This window comes from Aythya marila (assembly GCF_965140915.1).
Source record: "Aythya marila genome assembly, chromosome: 8".
NCBI classification, from domain to species: domain Eukaryota; kingdom Metazoa; phylum Chordata; class Aves; order Anseriformes; family Anatidae; genus Aythya; species Aythya marila.
The window spans coordinates 10692608-10704830 of record NC_139049.1 but is presented as its reverse complement, the minus strand read 5'-3'; the positions used below and the strand labels follow the sequence as shown (position 1 = coordinate 10704830).

The 12223-nt window shown below is 42.2% G+C and overlaps 1 protein-coding gene across 1 annotated transcript in view; it reads right to left on the bottom strand.

The window, feature by feature from the left end:
- The window catches only part of KIFAP3 (kinesin associated protein 3), a 72071-nt gene that overhangs the window by 47349 nt on the left and 12499 nt on the right, over positions 1-12223 (bottom strand). Inside the window, exon 10 of the mRNA XM_082766013.1 lies at positions 10571-10733. Coding sequence (XP_082622139.1) covers positions 10571-10733 — 163 coding nt within the window. The remainder of the gene's footprint in view (positions 1-10570; positions 10734-12223) is intronic.

Sequence of the window (12223 nt, the reverse complement as noted above, 5' to 3'; positions counted from 1 at the left end):
CTTGTGCCACCTTTGTGTTTGAAACCGGTTTCCTACCATAAGCCTACCTTAAAATCCAGATTTCTGTGTCCTCCCTTCCCCCATCCCTCCCCAAAGAGCTAAGCACATGCCACATCTGAAATATGGATACACTTTTTTTTTCTAGGAAACAAAGAAGGAACTATAACGGTAATTTCTAAGCCAATGAACTAATAAACGACTAATTTTGGTTGAGTTATTTAATGTTACAGCTACAGACAAAAATGAAGCTGCACATCTGGAGCACTAGACTCAATTTCTTTGAACTCTACACAGAACAGCCAGACTGAAAAATACACAGTAAGCTCCTCACCCACAGCACTGCTGCTTAGATAAGAAGAAAAAGCACAGCCACTGAGTAGTGCACTACATGCTGCTAAATTTAGATATATCCTTTATTGAAACTGACCTTGCTTGAGGTTTAAATTGGATATCAGAAAGAACATCTTTATGGAAACATGGGCTAGGCATTGGAACAGGCTGCCCGAGGAAGCGGTAGTCCTCATTCCTGGGGGTATTTAAGAAATGTGTGGATGTGGTGCTTACGGGCATGGTTTAGCAGTGGACTTGGTAGTGTCAGGTAGATGGTTGGCCTTGATGATCTTAAGGGTCTTCTCCAACCTAAACGATTCGGATTTGAAGAGTACAAGTGCCCTATCCTTACGGAGGTTCTCCAGGAAACTAGAGTTGGTTGGTTCTGTTCTGTCATGCTTTAGGCAACCAAGTTGTGCCCTGGAAAGCTTTCAGATGTAAACAGTTCATGTAGAAGACCAGGTTACTTTATACTGAGAAGTATTAATTTGTTCTTGAAATTAGGCAAAGAAACAACTAAAAGAATTCAATTAAGCAGTCACATATTGTAAGCTCCTCAGTAGAAATCCAGGCTCAGGTCATCTTACCTACCTATCAGCTTGTAGTGACATAGTGATCCAACAAGAGCATGGGGGAAAACGCTTCACTATGCATACAGCTAAAGGCTTCTCCTAGGCAAATATAAAAATTTAAAGGGTAAATTATGCCTTCAAATTTCATGGGGCTTGGGAAAAGCTGTTTACACTGCTCTTAACACTTCTTTCCATGCCTCCATTGAAGGCTCAAACATCAAGACTCAAATTTAAGACTCAAATTATAATTACACTTCGCCAGGTAATGCAGGAAACGCTATGTGAAGTAAAAGGTAAACCAGAATAAGGGAGGAAAGTTGGCTCCCCAGTAACATGGAAAACAGACTAGAGGCAAGTTGGGCCAGATCTTCAGTGGGTACAAACTGGAAGGCAGCCAACAAGAAGGATGCTACTTTATACTTGCTTAACCTCTACCCTTCATGTTCCCCGCCTTATTCTTGCAAATGTTATTTGTGCTAAGATAAAGCATCAGTTAAGGTAAATCCATACATTCTGTAGCAACCATAGTTTATTTCCTAGTATTTGTTAATATTATGAGCTTATTTGAAAATAAGACAGCCACAGTAGCCGTCAAAGACTTCTGTTTTTTGAGGGTAAAACACTACGCACTCTTCTTTCTTTCCTGTTTTTTCAAAGGTCCAGCGTGTTGCATCACTTCCAATGACCAAAAAATATCATGGCTATCAGTGACAGCAATGCTTCTGTTTCTAGATTGCCCAAAATAATCAAAAAGACCTGGACAATCAACCTGAAGCGTGAAAAATACCTACAACTTAAATCATCTTATCTGAACGAAGTCACTCACCAACACTTAAATCAGTCTCCCAAAGCACGTTCCATATGGCAGATTTCATGACACACAGAAGGAAAAGATAGCTATAGTTTCAAAAAGAAGAGCCAAATTTCAATTTTTTTGCTCCGCAGATAACTGAGCCACCATCCTGTAAATCCCTTGTCCTGCTGGCAACTCCAGGAAAAGAGAGGGGTTTTAGGACGCTCACAGTCAGAGCAAGAAAGTCCTTTTCAATTGGGAATGAACAGGAAAAAAAAAATACCTCTAACTTGGAAATGAAACTAGAGAATCATAGAATAAATAAGGTTGGAAAACACCTTCAAGATCATCTGGTCCAAACATCGCCCTACCACCAATGTCACCCACTAATCCATGTCCCTAAGCACTACGTCCAACTTTTTCCTTAAATGGGGAAATGAAAGATGGGAGAAGCCCTTCTACCTGTGCACACAGAGGCAAAGAAGTTGCTGAGTACCTCAGCCTTCTCCATGTCTGTCATTACCAATTACTCAGATATAGAAACTCACTCCTAATATAAGAAATTAGCCAGCTATAATCACTCACACACTACTGTTTTCACCCCTCGATTTATTTTCATAAATGTTAAAGGCGCATGGTGGTTCTTGGGGACTCCTCCTGTCACCCCAGCGCAGCAGCCCCAAGGGAGCTGGGGCCTCTCTTGGGCTCTTCCTCGAGGCTCTGCGCAGAAGGGCTGCCACCTCTCGCACAAGGCCTGCTGGATGGGAAAGAAGCACTCACACAACCCCTGACAATTGGCAAAGGTCTTTATTGCCAACATGGCTCCAGGCTAATGCCTGGAGTGGAGCCTGGGCGATGTGGAATAGGGAGCTTGCCGAGCCCTTCTGCACAGCTGCCGGTGTTCCTTCAGGACACTTTTCAGAGAGCTGCCGGCGGAGTCCCATCTTTGTTGTGGCTGAGGCGGGTCCACTTCCATGGGTTCCTCTTCATCTTCTGCACCCACCTCCATGGGCTCCGCGGGCTGGAGGACGAGCCAGTCCCTGGCAGGGACTGCCCACACAGGCTGCCTTCCATTGGGCATATTTTCTGGCCACGGTGCCGCACCAGGACGCCTGCCAGTTCCGGGCCTTGGGTCCTTTCTGTTCTCCGCCTGATTGTCACTCACGGAGTTCCTGCTGTCATCTCTCCCTCGGCCACGGCTGGGTCCCGCATCATATTCTGACCGCTGGGCACGGCTCCGCTTCCCGTGGCCCTCCAACCCACGCTCTCCGTCATCACTGGACCTCCGGCTAGGCCCAGGCCTGCTGCTGCTGTCCGTCCGAGGGGCCGGCCTGCTCCCCGCATCTCTTCGGCTCCAATGATATTTATCAGAGTAGCCTCTGGGCCGGGCACCAGACACCTCCTGGGCACTGCTGGTTCTTGTGCTTGAGGTGCTGGCCCTCGACCCATGGCGCTTTCTCTCAGAGGCAGACATCCTTCTCAGTGGTCCCAGGAACAATTTCTTGTCCTCGCACTGAGAAGGGCTGCTGCTCGCCTCTCTCTTTGCTCTTAACTCTGGCCTTCCTTCAGCCAATGGCTTTCAGAAGACCAAATCGCTGAGCAAGTGGCGGGCCAGGGCCAGGGGGACCCCTTTTATAGGGCCCGGGGCAAGGGCGGGCCCGCTGGTGGCCACTGTGACCTCGGCAAAGCTCTGTGATGGAGCGGCCCGTGCGAGGCCGAAGGCACCTGCCTTGGGAGAGGCCTGGAAAATGCCCTCATGTGGAGCAAGGGCAAGGGTTGGGGGGGCTGAGGGCCCCCTTTTCTGGGGCTGGCTCCCTCCCAGGCCGTTTGGCTTGCCAGAGAGAAAGGCTGCCGCATGCAACCCTGCCTTTGACCCGTTTTTTTCTCTGGATCTCAAAGGGTCAGAGTCCCTCATTAACAAAAAGAAAACCCCACCAACATAACCAAAACAGACTAATTCAGAAGGCTAAAGCTGTCAAAACTGAAGTACCCATCACAAAATCACAGAATCACAGCATTTCTAGGTTGGAAGAGACCTCAAGATCATTGAGTCCAACCTCTGACCTAACACTAACAAGTTCTCCACTAAACCATATCCCTAAGCTCTACATCTAAACATCTTTTAAAGACCTCCAGGGATGGTGACTCCACCACTTCCCTGGGCAGCCTGTTCCAATGTCTAACAACCCTTTCGGTAAAGAAGTTTGGGCATGGTTTAGCAGTGGACTTGGTAGTGCCAGGTAGATGGTTGTCCTAGATGATCTTAAGGATCTTCTCCAACCTAAACGATTCTGATTCGAAGAGTAGAAGTGCCCTATCCTTAGGGAGGTTCTCCAGGAAACTAGAGTTGGTTGGTTCTGTTCTGTCACGCTTTAGGCATCCAAGTTGTGCCCTGGAAAGCTTTCAGACGTAAACAGTTCATGTAGAAGACCAGGTTACTTGCTACTGAGAAGTATTAATTTGCTCTTGAAATTAGGCAAAGAAACAACTGAAAGAACTCAATTAAGCAGTCACATATTGTAAGCTCCACAGTAGAAATACAGGCTCAGGGAATCCTTTTCATTGACTGGATTTGCAAATTTGCAAGAACTCAGCCTCCTCATCTTTAGACTGCTGCCATCTCTCCACTCCTGCCCTTGTTCCTGCCATAAGCATTTCTGTTTTTCAGTCACCTCACATTTGTTTGTTTTCTTCTTCCACTCACCTAAAGTCATAGGCTTAGTATTAAGGTCAGCAACATTCCACCTGTACTATCTGTAAAATGGCAATACACTTTGTTTCTAACTCGATGGTGCTAAAATAGAGTCAAAAGTCTTAGACAATAGTCCTTAAAAACTTGCAAGCAACTACAGAAACGGCATGAATTTCAGTTATTCCTTCCTGATAAATCACCACAATTTGCCAGTGGCATGAAGTAGGGATATAGGGAAGGCTTTTAGCATAAAAATAGTTAGCTGGCATTCTATTTCTGCTTCAAGCACATTATTGATACTGAAGAATCTCTACTTTGTTTTATATTCCTCCATGTCTGAGGCTAGTTCTTTAGTAATACTAAAGTTGCCTGTCTAAATCACCCACTCTACTCAAGTCAGTTAGACATGTTACTTTTATTTGGACATCTGATAGGAAATTAGAAGTTGAATGCTAAAGAGGATTTTTCTGTTTTTGTTTTGTTAGTTTGTTTGTTTTAAAAACAATGGCCATACTTAGCACAAATGATAAAAAAAAAGCTACCATTAAAATAAATCCCTAAATAATTACTGCTTTCCAACAGACCGGTCCCTGTAGCTGAACTGTTACTTAATGTGCTACAGCCAGCCTCCACTATAAAGGAATGGAGACACCCCAGGCAATATTCACACAACAAGGATTGGAACCAGCTGCTACAGAGCCACCTCAGAAAAAAAAGGTTTCTCAATTTAATTGGGAAAACAGGAGGAAGCATAAATTTTACTGCCATTAATAACTTCAAGCAATCCCGATATGACTTTACCTCACCCTGATGGCTGGACATGTGCTTTTTGTTAGGGTCTTTGCCACATCTGACCCCTATTGTTTGCTCACTTGATCAGGTAAGAAAATGTATGTTCCTTTATAGGATAAACGAGGCCTATTAAAAACAGAAAAAACACTGCAGTAGCCTATAAGAAGCTCCATTTTCCAACAGATGTGTGAAGCTCCATAATAAGTTCATTACAAAAAGGCCAAGTGAACTCATAAAGAGAACACATCTACTTTAAGCCTTCTTAAAAGAAACTTTCATAAAAGGAATCGAACATTAAAAAAACCACAGCACTCCGTTAATTAGAGAGCAAACTACTTCTTGGGTTTTTAAACAGCAGTCAACATACAACACACCTTGGCTGCATACCATTATCAAGACCTGATTGTTAAGCAACCCAACATACGACCGTTTGGCAATTCTTTGATTGCTCATTAAACCTAACTTGTAAAGAACAGAAAAATATCAGAGGAACTTCAGCAGTTTCCAGAAAAATCAGAAAATTTGATGTTAGAAAATAGAACTCTTAAAAAAATCTGTCAGTGAAACCAATGAAAACACTCTTCAGTAGATCTCAGACTGACAAAGTCACACCCTGCTCTGGTTACCTTCAGCTCAAATAAAGAACTCACACACAGGGAAAGTGTGACCTACTTTGGAGTTTGCAAACTGTTGCACAACCCTTAGATTTCTACCTAAGATTAGGTGGCTGTTACTTCCACTGTGCGGAGACTAAGTCTTGGAACACCAAGAAATTAAGAGCATCAGGTCAGGACCCTCACATTAATGAAATATCCAGGCTCAGTACATGCTGTGACCAGAAAAACTCTACTATTGCTACTTGGGACTGATCACATTGTATTTCAGAGCAACGTATAACAAACATTCCTTGGCTAAAGAGAAATCCACAAAGGCAATTTTCTTTCAGTTACAGTAATCTGTACTGGAAAACATAACCCGAGATGGTCACAATCTGCAATCTTTTTGAGATGGAACACCTTAGCACTGTGTAACATTACTACATGAATAACCCTTCTGCACTGCACGTCCCATCTGAGCTGGAGCTGTAACTGGCAGTTTTGCAACCCACTCATTTTTCAGCTCACTAATCTCTGTGTTCCATCAGATCTTGATTTTCAAAAACAGCTTATAATTCTGAGCAGCCATGATGAGATCCTTTACTCTGACTTCCAAGCATATTGGATTTTCATGCTTTAAACATGGCTTGCACTGGGAAGTGAGGTGAATGAAAACAGAGTGGCATTTCAAGACAATTGTATTCAGTACCCCTAAGAACTGTCCAGCAGCTCAAAGGGACGAATGCACGTAACACAAAATTTTTGCTCCCTGCATGCAGCCTGAGCTACTCTTTCAAGGAAATCTTCCCTGCTCATTTTACCTCTTGAGTAGCAGCATAGCTCCCACTACAAGAGCTTCCACACCATTCCCTAGCATTTCTATCGTTTGGAGAGCAACACCTCACAGGGGAGGACACAGAAACCCCAGCAGTGCTTGCCACACCTACTGCCAGGAGCTTCTTGTGAACAGGAGTCCACCAAGAAGAGATTGCAGCCTGCCATCACACGCACAGCAGCACTCAGCTGCTTCTGTTGTACAAGCTGCCTGCTGTTCTCATGGAGAGTGGAGAACTATTTGTCTCACTTCACAAACGCTAAGAAACCACTCAGACACAACACAAAAGAGCACCCTCATTAGAAGAATGTGAATCACAAGCTGTGCATGTATTTAAGAGCTGTTCTGAAAATTTTGCATTTGGTTTGGCCAGTTAACTGAAAAACAAAGTGGATTTGGTCCAGACAAGAAGTTATTTTATTCTTCCTTGTAGACAATGTTTTTCTCCTGTTTGCTGCCAGGGCATTTACTTTAGAAACCAATCACACAGGGCTCAGATTATGAAAAAGGGTAACATTTCCCTTTTGTCCAACACTGGAAGAATGCTCACAGGGATTAAGAAAACAAATTCAGATCCTTCTTTTAAACGTTCAGCTCTACATTTCACCCTTTCAACGACAATACTTTCCTCAAGCAAACTAAGACTAGCCATCAAACTCTACTGTACTTGGAGCAAGTCACTCGTACGCTCCACTTGAATTATGCCATGCAGAGCAAAATGAGAGCAGTGCAAGAGCAAAGCAAACTTCCACACAGTATTCTGTCATGTACAGCTTTGGTCTCTCTTTCTAAGGTGATGATTAGAGGGCACTGAATTTGTGTTTATCACATCTCAGGCAAGCAAATAATTTAATCACTTGTTGAATTTACTCAAATTCTCATTCCACTTTAAACTGTATTTCTTGCACATAAAACAATCACGTGGTGAATGTATAAAAAAGAAAGACCACTAAAAACAATTTTTAAGAATTTAAGCAAGGCCATCAGCACAAAAGAAAGATCTCAGCAAGGCCCTGGTGACCACCAAGAACAAGATTGTATTAAAAAACGTGAAGTCACACAAATCAACAAAATCTCTTTCCATACCTCCTCGAGTAGCTTGCATATGGAAAAACCTGAACACAACAGGCTATATCCCACAGGCCTCCACAGCTCTGCTCCAGCTTCTGATCAGCAAGTCTGAAGCCAGATTTCCCTCAACTGCACCCAGTTCTTTGAGATTGAGCATAACAAAGATCAGCTGTAGTTGATTAACTTGGGTGCCTGGAGGGAACAAGAGGAGTTTTGTCACATACAATACTTCAGACTTGTGAAGAGAAGCCGCGAAAACTAGCAAGTAGTGTTGACTGGCAAAGCTAAATGGGGAAGCAGGCATTGGCACTGTTAAAAAGAAAAGGCTAATTAAAATGGAAACAAAACTAAGCAGAATTTCTCATGTCTATGCTTTCAACAGCAGCCTCAACATGCTGGAAAGAGAGGCAAAGATGATGGTCCCTCTCTGATATATCCATGCCACACTTGGTCCATTCCTTTGCTGGCTCAGCCAAAGCCATTCCACCTCTTCCACTTTCAGATTCAATCTACATTCAGAGCCCTCCTGCTCCCAAGCCACCACGAGTCCCTTGGCAAAGCTGCACATCCTCCAGGATTGCAAACTGTCAAAGAAAGCCACCTCAGTGCTCAGCCCTAAACTCCTGCCTGACAAATCCTGTCCTTTCCTTCCTTGCAATCTCAACTCTCCCCTTAAACGCCTACTACACTTAATTTACACTCATCTCAAACCCAGCGCTAAAGACTGAAAGGCACAGCATGCACAAATGTTAAATTTCAGTAGGCTGAGTCAACAAACTTGACCTCTTGGCATTAGGATCTGTATGGTAACTTGTCAACAGCTGCTGAGATGTGTTAGCACTTTAAGGTGACCTGCGAATGTAAGCCGAAGGGCACTGAGTTGAATAATGTGTGTTTAATGCCCAAATAACCTGCATAAAAGGGGCACCTGGCACATGATTATTTTATTATTAAGGTTACAGCCTGCCTTGAGCCAGGATACACAAAGTGATGAGTTGGAGAATTATATGAATCGCCACATCAAGACAGATCTCGCGAATCACAGAGCTGACTTAAAAAACGAAGTAATAGACAATATTTCCACCTACGTTTTCTAATTAGCACATCACAAAATAAGTGTCAAATGATTTTACAGGGGGGAAGTTAGGTCAGACAGCACTTGCCTCCAACCACAAAAAAAAAGGGTTGAAATCTTCGAATTCAAGGGAAGGACTGTCCACAGAGTCAAGTACTTCCAGAAGCTTCACTGTCTGTGCTAGCAAAACTTGCCATAGATCACCTTAACAGCCACTTCAGGAACAGACTGTGATTTTAGCAGCCAGATCTTCTGAAGAGGCCTATGCTCAAGTCCAAGCGACTGGCGTCTGAAGAGAAATTTTCCTCTCCACTTTAGAATGAGACACTAGAAAGTGGATAATCTACAGATATCTAACTGCTGAGTTTAGTCTGACTTTAGTGTCAAAAAGGGGATTTCCGGGAGCAGGGACTTTGATGATTTGAGTTATGCTATTGCTTGGGGTGACTTGTAGCCAGAAACCATTGTCTAAGCTGAACCAGACTACCTAATAAGACCCCTCTCAAATGAGGCAAAATATATTTTCTGACCAGCTCCCACTTCTCAGTCTACTTTTATGAGAAATGTCACCATCACCAGGATAAGGAAAAAAAAGTATAAAGAGGGATTCCAAATGCCATTTTTCTTCTTCCTAGCCCAACCCAGAGGAGGATATTAAGCAAAAACATGATTGTGAGGCAGAAACCATAGAAAGATCTAAGGAACTTCAGAATATATCAGATAGCCACTACATTAATCACTGACAGGATTAAGGTTTCCAAATCAGTGCAAGTTTTCATGGTATTAACTTGTATACTAAACAGCAATAAGGCCACACTGAGGCTGATTGTAAAATTGAGAAAGCAAATAATCCCTAAAGACTACGCAAAGGTAGAAGAGAAAGCTCAGTTTCACTGTTGCATTCCACTTGTTCTACTACATCTGGATACACCAGCTGTGCTGGATTGAATATATCCCAAACCCAACATATCACGGAAAACTTAAACGGTGTCTTGCAGTGCTTTATGCATTTAGGCCTCCACAATACAAGATCCTCAACTCCCACTTAAAAATGAGCACTCAGCAATCCTTACAGCCAAATCATACTAAACATTTTTGTAAATCTACTGGAGCAGCTTCTAGATAGCATCAGCCAAAGAACATACAGGGAGTAATAAAAGCTCCGTCTTGAGAGCTCTAGTATACACCAGTGATCAGATATTCCTTTGCTTTTTCTGGCCTCCTTCTTGTCTTCATAGATTTCCCCTATAGGCAACAACAAGTTTTGCTTGCATCAGAAGTACTCACGTAATTGTAACATAAATTAGACCATCAAGCTGGAAGTCTAAAAATCAGTACTGCCTAGAGTTGAGGCTGACAATGCTAGGAAGCTTCTACTCCTTTTATTTAGACCACTGTGGTAACATGAGGCAGAATGTATAATCAGCTTTATAAAAGCCAGAGGTAGCTGGTAGCTTCATCAGCCAAGCTCCCTGAAGTGGTTGGCTATTTTTCCTAGGTGCTCCTCTAATATTACAAGCATCACCCATGTGTCAGCTCAAATGATTCTCAGTTAGCTATCAAAGCTATTTTTAAAGACCAGAATACTCATTCAAGAGCTTGAGAGAACCTAGGAATAAATGTACTGGGAACTGCATTATTTTGGACTTCCATCTAAACCTGCATCTGGAAAGATGATTTGAATGATAAAAAGTTGGGTGTGGTGAGTTCCTTGGCAAAGAGAGAAGCGACCCAGTAATTTTTAGGCACAATACATCATGATGCGAACAGCTTTGCTATCCCTGCAGAAATGTTTGTGTTGGAACAAAACATACCTAGCAGCGCAGTGAGTTTGGGGAGCAGACCAACTTGCACCATTTTATTTCTCAGGCCTGTGTCAAACGAGAGATTCAGTAAGAGCCGAAGAGTGATGTTCAGCAGGTCTTCATGTTCACAAGGTACCATCTTCACAAGTTTTTCAACAATATCCATTTCCACCTGTATATCAAGAAAAAGAAAAATCCATAATCCATTCAAACTTGGCTTTGTCTTCAAGGTAAAAGCCCTCTCAGTGTGCTACAGATTCACATGCAAGCATGCACAGACGTGATTTGTACCCGCAACAGTAACTGTCAATACATTTTCATCTCAAGCAACTTCACTTACATCTTTGCAGTTGAAGTATTCTAGATCGGTTTACTGTGTAATGTTGCTTTTAAAAAATCAGCCAAACAGTTTAGATGCCTTGGAAATATTCCCTATGATTAGAATACTGTAAGAATGTCATCTAAAGAAATCACTTGCAAGACTAGATAGGGCTAGAAGGCAGGCATACATGGAGAGTGGTGAACCCATAAGTGGGAGCAACCCTGGAACAACTGATGTAAAAATAAAAGAGATACCTCACCTCAAAGACAGAATTGGCATCCAAAAAGAGCCTGAGACCTTTCCTTATGAATTTGAAATGAGCCCCTAGCCAGAGCTTTGCATGTGCTCTCGGAAAAGGCATGAGCTTTCCTGTATGTTAATTTAATAGAAGTATGAAAGTCATCTTGAAACATGTATCACTTTCAAATTAAAAAGTGGAATCCAGGAACTGAGAAGTGGTATCAGATCCTGAGATCATGTTCACATTACCAGCCAGAAAAGACATCTGAGCATTGACTGGCAAGACTTCAGAAAGCTTTTTATCATCTTTTAAACATCATTTCTCTGCTTTTATTTGATAAAAATCTTTTAAAAGCATTCTTTGTCTCCCAGAACCTTCTTTGGCGAGAAGGAGGAACATAACATTATTTTGTATTCTTCAAACTTATACATGGATGTAACTGGCCCTCCAGTTACAAATACACAGAATTAATTCTAAAAAAAGAAACTACAGCTCTCCTCACATAGCACAGTACAATAATCAAACAACTGGGTACCTTTGATCAAAAACCATCAGATACCAGGAACTCCTACTTCACTGCTTTGAATTTAATACAGCACTTGAATAACAAAGGAAAGAATGTGCTATAAATAAGAGGATTATTTAGTTTTACTTAGAAACAGACATTGCACAACTAGTCTTAGCTCATTTTTGCCTTCAATATTTGTGTATTATAGCCTAATAAAAGTATTAGAACGTCTCCTTCATAAGTACCTTCCCTTAATAATGCTTTGTAGGGAAAAAAAAAGCATGCATCTTTTTATCAGACAGACAGCTGACTTGTAGCATACAAACGTTTTTAAAAGCCTTTTCAAAACATTTCAAACACTATGCAATAAAATAAACTCAACAATTTTGTTTCATTTGTCTTTCTGTTGAATCAGATGGAATGTGTAAAGCATGCCAACAAATAAGTGGGCTGTAAAGCTAATCCTTATTTTCCTAATAAAGTCCGTCAGGGCACTACACAGCTATAAAATAAATCTAAGACCAAACACCTGATAAATAGCCTATATTCCTCCAAAGCAGATACTTTGCATCTTATTTTTGTTAAGAAATA